This window comes from Python bivittatus, unplaced genomic scaffold (genome assembly GCF_059951505.1).
Source record: "Python bivittatus isolate LINGU-HERP-01145 unplaced genomic scaffold, Pbiv_v1 ctg000330_np1212, whole genome shotgun sequence".
NCBI lineage: Eukaryota > Metazoa > Chordata > Lepidosauria > Squamata > Pythonidae > Python > Python bivittatus.
In genome coordinates this window covers 8144228-8161690 of record NW_028277058.1, presented here as the reverse complement: position 1 = coordinate 8161690, position 17463 = coordinate 8144228, and the positions used below count along the sequence as shown (strand labels likewise).

At 37.2% G+C, this 17463-nt stretch overlaps 1 protein-coding gene across 1 annotated transcript in view; it reads right to left on the bottom strand.

The window, feature by feature from the left end:
* The window catches only part of SLC13A1 (solute carrier family 13 member 1), a 40931-nt gene extending 29753 nt beyond the window's left edge, over positions 1–11178 (bottom strand). Inside the window, exons 1-3 of the mRNA XM_025164812.2 lie at positions 11060–11178; positions 6384–6512; positions 5280–5416 (exon numbers count right to left, since the gene is read on the bottom strand). Of these exons, the coding sequence (XP_025020580.1) occupies positions 5280–5416; positions 6384–6512; positions 11060–11158 (365 nt within the window). The 5' untranslated portion in view covers positions 11159–11178. The remainder of the gene's footprint in view (positions 1–5279; positions 5417–6383; positions 6513–11059) is intronic.
* Between the last annotated feature and the right edge of the window lie 6285 nt (positions 11179–17463).

The window sequence follows — 17463 nt, the reverse complement described above, 5'->3', positions numbered from 1 at the left end:
CCAACTCCAGCTGACTCTGGGCAGCTCACTGCAATAAAATAACAGCAACAACAAACCCAGAAAATGAACCACGGCAAGTACAAAAATAACTAAAAAATAATCACAAGATGGCAATTGAACAATGAAGCAAACATCACAGAGGAGTCAAATCTATCCTACCCCAAGGACAGGGCAAATATTATCATCAGGATAGGAGCTGTATAGATCTCTTGGAGGGATCTCATTCCAGAGGACAAGTGCCACTACAGAGAAGGTGCGTTTCCTGGGTTGCAAAAATGGACACTGTTTAATCAAAGAGACTCAGACTATGCCCACAGTGCTGGATCGTACTGGATGGGCAGAAACCATGGAAGATTGGATATATAGATACTGGATATAAATACATTAAATACATAATTACTCTGCAATTATATGCACTGCCTGGTTGCCTTGTCACCCAAACTGGCCAACATTTTTGGAGGATAGGAGTGGACAATATGGGGGGGTCTGTACTCACCCTCCTCCTATCACAAATGTGACCTCTAGATGCATTTTCCTGCTGCACTTTTAAAATACTCTTCTTCTCCTTCGGTCCCCCAGAGTGGCCCTGACCATTTTTGTTTATTACCAACTTCAGAGAGGCAGGAAGATGCCCCACAAGTGAATCAAGAGTTTGCTTTACCAGCAGTGCTATAACAGCTCAGAGGTTATACAGTAATACCTTATAAACAGAAGGTTGCTAGTTTGAACTCTAGTAAAAATGTGTGTCTGTGTTTTTTTTAATTAGTGTTTTTCTTTTCCTGAGGTATCTACTTTTCCCCTGGGCTTTTTCCACTGAGAAACAGAAGAAAATATGTGAAAGGATAGTCAGCATAGTCAACTACTGTATGGACAAGAGCAGTGTTTCTCAACCTTGGGAACTTTAAGAAGTCTGGACTTCACCTCTCAGAATTCCCCAGCCAGCCATGCTGGCTGGGGAATTCTGGGAGTTGAAGTCCAGACCTCTTAAAGTTCCCAAGGTTGAGGAACACTGGACTAGAGGAACTAGTGGTCTGTCTGTAGGGGAACTTTCTATGCTTCTCTCATGTAAAGTATGGGAATGTATTGCTTTTATGGGAAAGGCAATTTCAACATATATTCCACATTGTGGATATTTCAATGAACTTTTTAATGAATCCATACACTCTGCTCCCCAGGATCAGAAGCAACCCCTAACTTCTCATTTTGGTAGCTCTTAGAGCCCCCTCCAACTCAGCTGAAAACTAAAGGCAAAGTTTCTTTCTTTCTATTTTGAGATGGGAAACAGATGAAATTTGCAATTTTGCTTGTGACAGGCAAGTCACAATTAAAAAATAGAAGCCCCAAGGCATCTTCCAAACCCACATGCTTACATGTCCTCACCCACTCTGTGGCTCTCATTAGTCCTTTAACTCCAAAGCGCTGCACAGCCCTTGACCTCCAAAAGGTCATTCATCTCTGCTATACAGCATAAACATTCATATAATTCTCTAACCATAAATCCTGCCAGGCAGCTGCCTTTCTTTCCTAATATCTCAGTTCACAAAGTGTCTAAATCATATTTCATTATCAATCTATGCACACATACACACGAGCACATACATCGGCTCACAAACACACTTCACTGAACATCTAACTGATTACCAGCACAGCAAAGAGCAATAGAGCACTGTTTCTTGAAAACAGTACATTTTGGTACTTTTCCCTCTAAATCATAAAGTCTGTGTAATAAGACCAGCCACCAGCAAACAAATAAAACCACATGCATGTTCTCCCTTTACAAATTTGTAGAGGCACTGAATTGGAGAGAATACTTTATCCGGGGTAGCTTGATAGATTTGACAGTTAGGTGGGCCATGAGCTGAGAGTTGGAAAGAGTGTTAGAGACATCATTTCAAACATTTTAGTATTCCTTATGAAATGAAATGGACACTCAGTCAATTTATTTTATCGTTTTGACCATTAGTCATAAAAATGAAAAGGAGATTTCTGGGCAGCAATATTTCTGCATTTGTGAAATTGTGTCTCCAGGTATATATACCATGACCTGTTCAGCTTGTTTTAAAAAATGTAGATGTACTCTTTGACAGTTTCAATAGTATTCAGGATGAATACATCTGATGCGCCTACACACCATTCACAATGCATTACTCTCCCAAAGAAGCAAAGCTGACATTTTTGAAATTAAAATCATCATATTTAAACAGTTGAGGATTATAATTTATAATAAGGACATTGGGTCCTTAGAAGTGCTAGACATTGGCAGTGTCCATAGGCTTTGCTTTATGAATGTTTGTAAAATGCTATTTGCTTACAGTAAGTGCAATAGTATAAACAATATAACTTAACAAATAACTTCATTATAGCAAAACCAAAATTCTATCTAATAAAACCCCAGTTACTATTCAAATAACCCATAATCAGTGATGTTCATTACATTTCAATTTCCAGTTCTTCCATAAATACTTACTGTCACTTTCTCCATTGTTGCTATATATAAACATTGAATCTGTCATTCACAAACCGTAGTGAACAGAGTCTTTTTCTAGTGTCTAACATATATGCATGTATTGATAACTTCTAAAATAAAACTTTATTTTAAAACTTCTGTTAAAGTTGGTAATAGCTTACTCAGTAATATTGAAGAATACCACTAAAGGCAATAATTCCCCATTAAATACCCCACTGTGAAATTGCAGTAGCAATTTGCTGCCAACAATTTTGAGTGCATTGACAAGTTTACCACTGATGTCAATGATCCCATCACTGCATAATAAAAAACCCTTCCCAGCCTATTCAGCAAACTAATTTGATTCAATTGAATTGAATTAAATATCATAAGAAGACAAAATTATACTCTATTTCTCTTACAGAAAAGTTTGTAAAATACGTTTTTTATCCAAATGCTGACTTGATAAAATATAAGACATATAAGCATCAAGGTATGGAGGCTGAGAAGAAGAATGGTTGCAGGAATGAACAATTCAAAGGCACAAGTCAATTATGATGAATATGCCATTCCCAGTGCAAGGAATTTCAAATATGTTTAATCCCCAAAACCATATTATAAGCATCAAAAAGATCAATTTATTTAGCTTCCCTCTGGGAAAAGTCATTACAAATGATAAGAAAGGATGCATGGGGCAAGTTGTAGCTTATTATCATTATAACATTTCTTTAGTACAGCTTCCCAGACCAAACTAAATGGAAAAGTATAATAAATTAAAACTTTGTGACTTGTTCACTCACTCACTCACTTGTATGATTGGAGAAGACATGTGGATACATGTGAGGCTCTAGATGGAGCATTAAATCATCGGTACTTCTGTGTTTTATTCTGCATCTAAATATTTTTTTAATAATATGAAGACATCCCAAGCAGATTAAGAAGAAAATTCTAGGTAACTTATTATTTATTTTTCTGTTGTCTATCTGAACTTTTGACTTATTTGTAATTATAAAGCTGTGGGGTTTAGGCTGTAATTCTAGACATTGGAATAACTGGGCAAGTCTATATGTGTTTAATAAAAAATATAGCCCAATAAATTACTCTCAAGTCTGAAATATATTTTGTATTAATGTGAAGATATAATGTGAAATAAACAAAGAGAAATAAAGGGTTGTTGTACATGTTACATGATTTAATTGGGTCTCAAGAAACCAATTACAGTATTGTGTAATTTACATAGATTGTAAATTAAGTGTGTAGCTAGTACATTTACATTAAATGTAAAATTAAATGTGTAATTTATATAGCTAGTAAACGTAAGTGCTGAAACTACTGGAGGTTATTCCCATGTGAATGTATATAGAATTGCAGCTTAAAGAGAAGATAGGTATAGAGAAGATAGGTATAAAAGTTGTACTGTTGTATTTTTAATCATGGAAGGAATCATACCACTTCAAACGTTGGGTTAGATTCAAATTGAGGCGCGCATAACTAGATTAGTGGAAATGGAACTCCCCAACCTCTCCTCCCTATAGCATCCCTTCCAGCCCCATAAACATGCTTCATGAAACACTAGAGATCCCGCTCAATGGGTAGGCTGTGGTGTAAGAGGGGGTCTTCTAAGACAGAGAAAACAGCACCATCCCTAGCTCAGCTCCTGGGGGACTACATGGACAGGGAGGTTTTTTTTGGCAGCAATATAAAAGTGATTTCCCACTCCCCTCTTCCATTTTTAGTCTATTCTAGATTGGCATGGGGTTTCCTGGTGACCTCTCATGCCAGTACTACCCAGGTCTAACCCTGCTTAGCTTACTAGATAGATAATGACATCTAGCCATTTGTGGCTAAGTCTGGATCCATTCCATGGTGTCCAGCAGGAATGTCCACATGCACATGTCGGTGCACAAAATAGCAAGATGGCTGCTGTGATTGTGCGATTGAAGCCCCACCTCTTTTTTACGTGTGTTGTATGCGTCTAGGTTTGCTGATAGGGATGCATCAGCACATCCACCAGCTCTTACAGTGGTTTCAAACATCAGGAGGGGAAGCGCTAGTGCTTTAGCTAACGTTGCTAATTTGCAATCAAAGAGGTAAGTGACAGCTTACTGCTTCCCCCTCACAGCAGCCGCTGGCAATTCAAACTCAGGGAGCCTGCTGTGCTTACAGACTCTTTTTTGACTTGCTGATGGGATTGACAAGAGACAGTAGGGGCCATCTGACTCCTTGAGAGCAATAAAAAAGAGCACAGCATGGGTTTAATTTCTTATTTGTAAGAACAGTCCGCAAATTGGGAAAAAGGCAGAATATTCCTCTGAGTCTGAAACTGCTGCTGGAACTACCTAAACTATAAACTGAATAATAGTGATGCAGTGTATGAAAGATCTCGTGGGTTGCCTAACCTCAGCCATTAAGAAGGATGAGTCAGAGTTGTTCACTAGTTCGTCTGCTGTTTTGTTCCAAGCCATGCGCCGTTGTTGTCAATAACAGAAGCATTTCATGTGCAACTCGTCTTCTCGCCCCAGTGATACGTATAATTAAATTTCAGCAAGAGGCTGGTCTTAATGAATCTCTTTAGCAGCCAAACAGAGCAGTAAGTCTGGCATGTAAACAGGCAATGCCTCACAGTCCTTCTGTAACAGTTGAACTGAAGAAAAAAAAAATCCAGCAGATACCAAAGCAGCACCTGTTGAATTCCCTTCCAGTGCACGGATGCTAATGGACAATGAAATGTCGAGAAAAGAGGTGGCAATTGACCTGCAAAGCAGAGTTATTTCTGAGCCAAAAGAGCTTTCGTGGCACTTTGTTTTTTTATATATATATATATGCTACGTACCATGCAGGGTTAACACCCACCAGCATCACCATTCTCAGGGCAATTCTCTTGTGCAAATTCCATTTTTCTATTGATGTTGCCAGGCAAATTATGCCAGTCAATAACAGATGAAAATCTCTAAAATAAGCGGATGCCACCTAAAAATCAAAATTTGTTTTATTAGCTAAGGGCATACTTTTAAACTTTTGCTACTCAAAGCACAAAACACATTGGTTCATTTGGAATAAAAAGAGGGCTTTTACAATCAAAAATATATGAAGCAGTTTGGGAAAAAAACTAAATGATGCAGACTGCCTGCCACAGTCCCCATAATCTGTTGGAAGTACAAGAAGTGACAAATAAACTGAGCTAGTGAGAACTAGGGAATTGTAGGAGAAATTTAGATTATGAGCGTAGGAAGTCATTTCCATTCCTACTTTTCTTAGCTGTCTGAATGCCACTTCCTAGTATTTTGGTTGTCTAGTCAGTGATGTCAGGCTCCTTCTATAGCTGAGTTCACAAATCATGAAAAGTGAATTTTTTTTAGTATCACAAGCAAACAAGAATCATAGCACATCCTGTCAGTCACCCTACCATGTTCTTGCGGTTTGCCTGGCAAGATTTTTGGAAATGGTTTGCCCTTGCCTCCTTCCTTGGGCTGACAGAGAGTGATTGGTCCAAGGTCACCCAGAGGCTTCATGCCTCAAGTGGGACTAGAACTCAGTTTCCTGGTTTTTAGCCTGGTATTTTTTAACCCACTGCACCAAGCTGGCTCTCATTCATAAAGTACTGCCTCACAATCACCTCTAACTCAGAAATAAGTGCAAGTCAGGATGGCTTTAAGATGTGCTCTAAGTGAACACAAGGCCTGTTAGTAGCATTATGTGATTGGGTCTACAAACAGCAAGTAGGTGGCAGCAAAGAATCAGTGTTGTGAATCTTTGTTGCTCCCCAGTGGTGATCTGGATTTTTGCAGCTCAGATCTCATGGCCTTCCTTTTAGCATTAGGCATATTATAAAAGAACATCTGATAAACAAAAGTAAATGCACTGTAATCTTTGAAATATAAATAGACTGAGTGCTGGAATAACAGTAGAGAAAAGAAAAAGAACAGAAGGAATATACCTTTTTCGAAGCCAATATTCCAAACAGCGGAAACATTAAAGCAGGAATTAACGCTGAAACAGCCAGAGGCAAAGCTTCGGTAAGCCAGAAGATAGCAACCACGAACAATGTGTATGCACATTCTGCTTCCTAGAACAAATACATAATTGAAAAATCAGATTTACATTAGATAATATGTAGTCAAATGAAAAGATCTAAAGATCCCAAAAGAAAAGAAAATTCCAAATATACAGTTGTATGCAAAAGTTTAGGCACCTTGGTCAAATGGCACATTTCAATGAATCCTTCAGTAAACAGAAGCTGATGCAACCTCTACATGTACGAAGTTAAACATGACATCCTTCTCCCAATTTGAATACATATGAACTTTTGCATTATCTTACTGAAAGGGAAAAACCTTTATTTGGAATAAAATCAAGTGATTTCATGAAAAAGCTCCAGTCCTGGTGACCAATATGGACTCCTCCAGGCAGTTAGCTTGACAACTATATAGAAGTGATTTAAAAAATATTGTGCTGATGGCAACTTTCAATCTGTAGGCCAACTGTCCTCATTTTGGTTTCAATGATATAAGATTTGTATTCTGGGGATGTGCTTCCATGGTGTTACTATTTTTTTTTTTTTTTGCTTAAGCTTTGTCTTCGAAACAAACAACTGTGATTACAAAAATGAATGCCCTAGGACACCAGCATTTTGAAGTCATTCTCATAACCTTCTCATCTGCTGGAGGCTACATATATGGGCTGAGATCTACCATATAAAACTGGTGATCCGGATAGGAGTAAAACAGTCTCCGAAATGGAGTTGAGAATATTTCTACCTGTTTTCTCAATTTGCCCTTCTAAAACCTACTGCGGGTAAATGCACAGGGCAGTCTCCATGCTATATGTGTGAAGAGGACTGGAAGAGCCATTTTTCAAGATTGAACATTCTGTCTGGCTTTCCACATCCTTAGCCCTCTGCAACAGATTGTGCCACAGTGTGGTAATTAAAAACAGGAAACTACTACTCATTCCCAGCTTTCACTAAAGTTGTAAAGAAATCTTAAGCAAACCAAAGCAAAGACAAATTATATACATATTAAAGCTTCTGCAGCCAACTTTTTTTCCCCACCACATGAAGGATGCCTCAGACGATCTTTGTGCACATACGGTACACTAGAAGAAAGATTAGCCGGAAAGATTAGTCATTTAAATAACAGACTGAGCAGAGTTTTTCTCTCTGCCTGAAACTATATTATCCATCTCTTAGGCACAGCTACATTTCAGCGAGATGGTAAACAAGAGAAATTTATTCATCTCTTATTTTATTGCATGCAATTTTTTTTAAAGGCTGTAATGAAATCTCATTTCTATAACACTTCCATTTTTACAGAATTCTATTCTAAAAAGTAAATATAATAATGGATATACCATTATGGACCTAGAATGTTTGGCAGGAGCCTACTTGTCTTTTGTAGCTAGTCATACATATTTAGGACATATTTCTCAAGCAATGATTAATTACTTAAGATGCCATCCAAAATTTTACTACATAGTTTTAATTACTGATGACTTATGAACTTTAGAATTACTAAGAATCAGAGCTCTGGTACCAACGTTATACTTAAATGATGTGAAAGATTGCTTTTTAGAAAATTATAGAAAGACCAGTAGTAAATCATACTGAGAGATGAATACTACAGCTGTGCCCATGGATAAGGAAACCCTCAAATGTGATGGGGGATACAGGTATTTAAATTTAAAATTTTCAAATGCAAATTTAGGGCTACCAGATTTGGGTTGCAAAAATCTGGATGGCCTCTAAGATAGTAAAATGGATAAAGTTATCTGGATATCTCTTTGCTGCCATCTCACGATCATCTGGAATTTTTCAGCCCACATCTAGTAAATCTATAACCACTTATTTCAGTTAACATGTTTGAATTAATACACAAACACAGCTAGTTTTGCAGGTTGTGTGGCACAAACATTTAGAACGCTAACTCCCCTGAATGAAAAAATTGCTTACAAAAATATACATTTGTGAAAATAATATAAAAATTGCTCATAATAGTGAAGAATATTTGCAAATATTATGCATGTTAGAGACAAAATACAAGCAAAAAATGGATGCTTAAAGAAATAGGCATTAAATGCATGCACATTTTACTGCAAACTTTAAAAAAAATTCAAGGGAACCAATCTGAACTTGATAAATCAATACAATCTGAAAAACGAACAAAAATTAAGATTGATAGCTCCCAGGCCACAGCTCAATATGTTATAGGCTTCTTTACTGCTATCTTTGCCATTCATAGTACTATATCATATTTCCAATGTTTACTAACTTAACATGCTCAAAGTGTGCCCCTCCAACCATATTATGGATGTATATGGGATAAATTATACCAGCTTCCACAAATATAGGATGTAACTCTGCTTCACACATGTCAGTTGCATATGTTAACACAGGTTCCTCCCCCAGATATGTTGCTCTATGTATACACCAATCCATCTGTATATCCAAATAGACATCTGTATTGCCTGACGTACAGTATGTCTGATAATATATATTGATGCATGAAAACATATCTAATAAGAGACATAAGAGGTGTAGAGAAAAAAAAAAACACTGCATGAATGTGATAGGTTTACCTCTCAATCTTCAGAGTCTATTATTTGTTCTCAAAAGATCTTCTCTGAAAATGCTGTTATGACTAATTATGATGGAGGAAAAATCAGCATTAGGGGAGGTTTATTTCTTCCCTTGGAAGTTAAAGGAACTGTGCAGTACTATGAAAATATATAGATGTAAAAAGCTGGGGGAAAGTATATAGCCAATAAAAACTGGCACAGCCATTGACCAGGCTGAGAGTTGACAGCTTCTCAAAAATCAAGTGGCTGTTTTGTCGTAAAATTTCATGGAAACAAAAATTCACTCATTAACATTATTAACATCAGACAAGTGCCTTGATCACCTTGCCAGATAAAAAGCCATGCTTGCCCAGTTAATAAGCTGCTGTTATCTGCTTAGTTTAACTTTCTGTCATTAAGAAGACATTTAACAGAAAATATTGCATTTATATATAACATCTGCATTGTTTTCTAAATGCCTAGACTCAAGAATGCAGTTGCCACACACCTGAGCTTCAATCTACTAGTACCATGGCCCTCATGTGTCAGCCACTGATGCATGCAGAACTTGGAGTGCATTGATTTATTAATATTGAAAGCATCTGGTGCATTGAAAAAAAAATCAATACCTGCTGAATTCCATCTGCCAGCAGTCTTCATACAATTGCCCACAGGCATGGCATTTTGTTTGGAAATTAGAATGAGTGGCAGACAGTTTGGCATATCAAAAAGAGGGAAGGGATACTGAGAAAACTCTTCAGAAAACAGGTATGTAGAAGCACAAGGAAAAGGCTATTGTTTCAAAGGAAAATAAAACCCAGCCCAGGAAAGAAAGTTTGAAGCTTGCGTAGATCCCCATGATAGCTCATCAGGCCTACTTGACACTTTTCTTGTGGAATACAAATCGTACAAACTAGAATTTAACCATTCAGATTCATGAAAATGTCTGCATTGGGGAAGAAGGGTTCATGCGGTTTTCCTCCATCATACTGCTAGCATGGTTCCTTGTCTGAATATGGAAACTAGGAGTCAGGGTAGGGAATACTCCCTGGAATACATGACAGCAATTGTAAAAGTGATTTTCATCTTTTTATTTATTTCATTCTATTACGATGGGAATACTGACATTCCTATTGGATTTTATACTTGCAAAACGGGGGATCCCCTTTGTAAGTCTTTTCATCCCTGTTGCTTTGGTTGTAGTTTGAAACTTCCACAGTTCCTAGTCATATTGTACATACAGCTAAACATATTTTAGACTTGTCACTGTGTGACTAGTACAGTACAGTAAGTCGAGGTCTGCTTTAACCATGCTTTATTGACTAAGCCACAACTGAGTGGGTTTCTACAAAAAACTGAGTCACAAGCCATGGTTTATAAATCATAATGGCTACAGATATCAACATGCTAAACCATAAAGATATAAGTTAAATTATGCTTTGCTGAAGTGTGAAACCAATACATAGTGTCAACAGCAGCTAGTTTTATTCCTTCCTACCTCCATTTCCCATCCCTTCTCAACTGTTTTACTGTTTTACTGTTAACTTTACCACAAATTCTGGAGAACTCAAAAGTTTACATGCTCTTTTGGTTGGCTTAATAAAGGTATTGTCCTTACATAGATTTTAGCATTTTTCTCATGGTTAGTATAGTTGCTTAGATCTTAGCGGATATCTCATGATGAGGACAAGGACCAAATGAACAGTAAACCAATCACAGTCTCCAGGAGTTTGTAAGGAACTGTGATTTCCAATGATATGAAATATTTTGATTGCTGGTTTTTCAGTTTATCTATCAAAACCACATCGAGAAAAATCAGAAAAAGAGCCGTAATCCTTCTCGTCACACATATATTATATTGCTGTATGGAGTTTCATTTTGAGATCAATGTAAAATATTGGAAGTCAGTGATATAACCAAATAAAACAGTTCAACATAAATATACAGGTCAACCTTTCTAAATCTCTGCATCTCAATATGCTGGTCACGCCAGCTGCAATCAAGCATATCTAAACAGCCCCATGTTGGAATGACTGAAAAAGCTCTACAGTTTATACTTACTTTGGTTCTGATGATGAGAGGTAATGGAAGCAGCAGAAGGGGAGTAAAAATAATGAGAAGGAACCGGCGGTAGACCAAGAATTCCCTGATCGTCTTCATTGCCCTGGCTTAGCAATTTAGCTTTTCTGTAGAAAAATAATTTAAAAAAAATTGATTCAGCTTTAAGTAGATGTATCTGATTAATATTTCTCTAAACTGTCACCTTTAGTCATTGCAACAGAGGCTTCAGTCAAGGGAAGTTAAAAATAAATCTTGTTCTTTATTGTTACAGTGTTTACATTAACACATGAGATAAGAGGTATATTCACCAGTGAAGGCTCTGCATTTGTTCTTTTTCTTCTAAGATAAAACAGATTCTAGTCACATTATAGTCTTTTTATCAAGATTTTCTGTACCTTAGAATGGGTCTGAGAAGGCTTCTTCACTCAGAAATTTAACCAAGTTTGAAGAGTGATTGTTCTGAAGCAGAGGTTAGATTTGCAACCCTTTAAACCTATTTTGGTTAACTTCATAAACTGGGATTAAAACAGCAGGAAACAGAAAAGTAAATGCTTAGAATCATTGCTTCATATTTATGGATCAGTGGCACCAGATATCAATTCCACCAGCTATACTACCGGAACTGAAAGACAAGTATAATTTAAGTATATAGTCCTTGGATGAGTTCCATAGCAATTTATGGAATCTGTAAGGAAGAATACATTTATCAGAAGAGCATGACCAAATTACCTGAAGCCAACTTTCTAAATCCTTTGCAAGGACTATAGGCCAGATGTCACTTGTGAATTCTGTAGAGCAAAGGTAGAAACTTTGGCCTCCAATAGCTTTTTAAGGCTAATTTATATTCACCTGTAAGGAAAGGAATGATGATGATTAACAGGATTTAAGTGATTGCTGAATCACATTTTCACTGAATAAATCTCAGTTGCCTGGGTTCACCAAAGATATAAACTAGGGAAGAACATCTTTTTTTTTTTTTGCCATTGACAGCTACACTTTAAACATATAGCAGGATTTTTTATTTTATTTTATTTTGGTTAATCACCACAAAGTGACCTGGTGAAATCACTATAGTAATTGACCCAGAATTTTGGACCTTTATATTTTTTCTTTTTTTGGGGGGGGGGTGCTTGATGGTAAAACTGTAGTAAAATTAAGCCTAACAGAGGCTTGGTACATGTATTTTATAATTTTATATGTGGTGACTTTTTAAAAATCCAGGTGACTTCTAGATGTAGCGTGAGTTTTCTGTATCTCTGCTGCCATCGTGTACTTATCTGGACTTTTGTATGCCTGATCTGGTGGTCCTATGCTTTACAAAGTAGCATAAAATTGTCCTACTGGAAATGTATGTATTTATTTTATTTCTAAGCTACTCTTCCAGAGAACCCAGAACAGTTTATAGGAAAATATTTTTTGAAAAGTTTTAAGGAAAACCATTGCAGTAAAATGATTCTTTAAAAAATACATGCAAAAATTAGGCCAAAGTTAATTTTTAAAAAGTAGAAAAGCCAAGTACTGTAATGGGCAAACCATCTTCTGGCTCCCAAAAATCTGGATGAACAGGTATGCCTTTAGTTGCTTTCTATAAGAAGAGAATATGATGGCCGGCTGAACATCCATCACAAGAGAATTCTGTCATGGATGTTTCCCCTCTAAAATTTGGGGTCCCAATCATAGCTGGTTCAGGAGCTGCAAAATGAAATATAGGGCGTCATGTGGGCCTACAACCACAACAGCTGAGTTCACCCATTAGGTAAAGCCAAAAGTAAGCAAATAGCATTATGGATCAGCATTTTGGATGACCACTGAACTCCCTGTGAGTATTTAGTACAATGCTGCCAGGTACCTTTTGGATGAATCTTTCAGGAATCATGTTAGTTCTTAATTTATTGGTGACATAAAGTATCCAAGAATATAGAATGTTGTAAGATGCTAGATGTTAGGTGATGTCACTCCATTATAAAACCTCTCTATAGGAGAGGAAGAAAATTTCCTGCAGCCCTCTGTCTAATGCCCAGAAAGTAGAGTAGTCATGAAAGAACAGACTGGGGTCACTTCCCATTGTACAGAGTTAATACTGATTGTTACATACTTACCAGGAAATAAGGTGTATTAAATTCATTGACAGGATTCACATATCAGCAAAGGTGTTATTTCTTTTAACTGGAGTTTGCTGAATAAGCCATGGTGTCTGTTTCACACCTGAAGCTAAACCTAAGCTATATTTTATAAACCAAAATCAACCAAGGCAAACTATGTTTGTTTGTTATACTTGTACCCCACTGAAATTAAAATGGCTTTCACAATCAAAACAGCTCAGTGCAATATAAATAGCAAATGGAAAGCAAGCACTATTTTGCTAGAATAAATCAGATGTGGTAGCAGATTGCTGGTTTAGCTTTTGTGAGTTCTGGTTTCCAAAATTGTATGCAGGATTACAAAAGTATGATAGTTAACCTTTGAGCATCTAGGATTCTGTAACACACACACAAACACACTCATACTGGAGTGAATGCAATTAATAAGATTTATTGTTTTTTGATGTCCCTTCCATACCTAAACAAATATTCTCTTAATCTGAGTAACATTAATTTAAGGGAAAGTGAGATTATCCCTCTCACTACAAGCAAACAAAAAACAGTAACAATCCAATTTGCAAAGTTAGAAAAATATTTGATTTTTAAAAAGTTTTAAAGTATGAAAGTATTGAATATTTATAAAGTGCATTTATGATGTACTGGCCTAGCACATAGTGAATAGGATACATACACACACACACACACACACACACAAATAAAATATATTTCTTATCTTGAAAGTCTTAGGAAAAACATCCCAGTGAAACAAAGAAAAGCTAATTATCTATGCTACTGTGCGTCATATCTATGATACTGATAAATTGTTCAGATTATGTAGTTTAGTGTACATACTCAGCATTTCTTGGTGGGAACTCCTTATCAGATAAGTTCTAAAACACTGGCTGTAGGGTGCTAAACATATCTACCAGGCCAATAAAGCCATTTGGTTGCTCAAAATAACCATCATTTTTAGAGTAATATGTCATTTTCCCCAACCTGGTACCCTCCAGAGTTACTGAACTTCAGGTACCATAATTCCCAGTGTGTAAGATAATCTCACAGTCTGAAGCATAGTAGTAAATAACATGCCTGCCTCCAAGGCTGGTTGAGTTATTTTAGCACATAGGCAGAAAATACAACAATAATAAATCAAATAACAATTAGTTTGATGACATCCTACATCTGCCAATGGTAGAGATGATTCCTCTATCTTTGTAGAGAACAACATAGACCCAGCCTGCCTATATAAACCTATTAACAATGTATGTGAACAACTTTCAAAACTATTTACAAAGCAGGCTTTCAATCAGGGGCAACCCAAGTAAAATAGGGTAGGTCTTTGATCACACAGTTTGATGCCCATCTAGATTTTTTTTGGGGGGGGGCCCACTTTGTGGATGTTTCTGCTTTCAATTTTCCCATCTCCCAGATCCTTTACTTTGTGCAGGCAAATTTAATGTTCTGACTTCCAGAGCTATCTGTAATCCAGGGCCAAACTAAACCCTTTCCTGTAAGATGCTAGTCAATTTATTTTGCATTTAAGGCAAATATTTAAAGAAACAAAACAACATAGAGGTATCTTTCCTCATTGCTGCACATAAAATGAAAAGATAATAATAAACTAAGTAATGACCAATGTTCTCCTACTGTATGACCTTTCATTTCAGCTCTGTGAGGTGCCTGCCACCTTTGCCAAATAGTATATTGCCAACTAATATGCAAAATTTTGCCAAGCCAAGCCATATGTGTTAGGACCTCAAACGGAAACAATAGCAGATGTCAGGAGCATACGTCCTGGAGAAAGAAGAAAAACTGTAGAGGAAGGACATTTTTTCTGATTGTTCACGTCCAAATAACATAGTCAGCATTGGGATACTATTACTAGCAGTAATATTGCCATTGTTCTAGCAGCAAGGTAGATGTCATTATGGGTAGGGATCCTGGGTATTAAACAGCTAAAGAAAGACTAACATCAATAGATAGAATATTCCCCATATCGATGTTGGAAAACATCTGGGAGGGAGGGCGGGAAATGGGTATATATTAGTCACTCATAAGAATTGCTTGGAGTGACATGCCACATGTAAAGGCAAGCAATCCTGTTGTGCCCCTAACACAGATGTTAAAGGAACAGGGCTTTTCTCTTTTCTTTTAAATACAAATCTGAACTATTTCCAAAGTCTAGAAAGCATTTTCTCCCTTAAGACATCCTCCTGCTTCTTCCTAGTTCTTACTACTTATTGTAACAATGTCAGATTAGGAGCAGGGAAATCAAGTTCAAACCCTATTTAGCCATAGAAACTCACACAGTCCCAAGAGCAAAGTATGGAGCTTCAACTGCTGTGATCAACATCTTAACTTCTTTGGATCTCCCTATGGCCTACCACATAGGGCTGTTGTTACAGGAATGCAATTTTGAGAAGGGAGTACAATGTACCCTTCCTTCTCCTGGAAGAAAAGCAAGATATAAATCTAATCTAATCTAATCTAATCTAATCTAATCTAATCTAATCAATCAATCAGTCCCGCTTCCACGGTGTACACATTTCTCTTGGTCTGTCCACAGCTGTTAGCATACTTCAGCAATTGCCAGGGCTTGCTGGCTTGCTTATTTATTTATTTATTCATTAGATCTGTATGTCACCCGACTCCCAACAACTCTGGGTGGCTCACAAGTAAAAGCAGTAAGAGACAAGAATAAAAGATGGCAAGGAAGGCAAAAACCACCTCTATGGCTATGTGGTTATATCTGCCCTCCATCTTTTTTAGTTTAATTAAAATTTTGATTTTAATTAACTTAATTTTGATTTCCAGGCAACCAAGTCTATTAGTCTCCTTCAAGTGAAGTTCAACTTTGGATGATTTTGATGAATGCATCTATGCAGGACTTTTCTGCAACAGTATGGAGGATTTTTGCTATTGCCTTCTTCTGGGATTTTTTTTTTTTTTTTACTTCCCAGGGATAGCTTCTACTCTTGATATTCCTTGGTGGTCTCCCATTCCAACCATATCCCATTCTGTGTAGCTTCTAAGCCCAAACAAGGTCAGCCTCATGTTGTCAAGTGCTAAGAAAACTGATCAGCATTTCTACTAATGCCCACAATGCCTTTACCACAGGTTGCTCTGAGGCCTTGTGGGAAAAATCAATGATGCATAAACATGGACCCTAACTGTAAACCTAACTCTGTTTTAAGCAGTTATACCACAATCAAGCTTAATTGGAAGGACCCAATGTCAAGGAATGTTTTCTTCAAACACAGGAACAGTTGTCTAAAAGCATAGACACAGTCTGAATATTAGGAGTGTGGGACTGAATTAGGAGTAGGTGATTTTAATGGCCTTAGCTGCAATCTTAATGACATGGGACTGTGGGAATTGTAGTCCAAAAACACAGTGGGTACCAGGTGCTACCCAGAATTAAACTGAGCCAGCACGTGATGTTGTTTTACCAATAAAATATAATTTATTCAGGCTGCCTGTTAAACACAAGGAGACTTGTGCCAAAATGTCACCATACAAGTGGAGAACCTGTGACCCTCCAGATGTTGCTGAACTATAATGCCCAGCACTCCTGACAATTTGACCTGATTATTGAGGACTGAGAGCTGTAACTCAGCACTGTCACAGTTTTTCTGCTCTACCACATCATCCTCTAAGTCTTAAGGACAAGAACATCTTGAGAATGTTGGGATAGTATGAGAACAGCAATATTGTTCTCTGGTGTAGGGCTTCGAGCTATGAAAATTGGGTTCCCATCCCATATGTTCTTTAACCTTTTTGAGCCCATCATGGGGATGTTTTTGCCTTGGTTGCAAAATGTCCATGCCCCAAAAAAGAATACTTCAGTTTAGAAGGCCAGGAAGACTTCTGCTGTATTCTAGGTAAGATTCACACACAAAAAAGTAGGAAATAGTTCAATGGTGCTCCATTCATTTAAAGCTTGTTCACCTCTGACTTAGAATGATGTGCATAATGTGCACAATGTCTAGATGTCAGTTTATTCAGATGGTTTGCTCAGCTTCCCAGTCTCCTTTCCTCATATGAGTCAGCCGCATTTCACCTGGCAATCATACATTGCAGAATCAGCTTTGTTTCAGACATCAAACTTTGGATCATCCTGCCGGTTAATCAAGATTGTTTTAATTGCACTGTAAATATGCAACCTCTCTGACCCTGGTGCCCATTGCTCTTTGCCAACCATGTCAGCTGATGAAATTTCCTTTCATATTGATGAACTTATCATGCTCTCCATACTTGGAAGAAAAAGTACAGCGGTGCATACAAAACAGTGGGGGGATAAAGTTAATTAATCCTATTAATTGC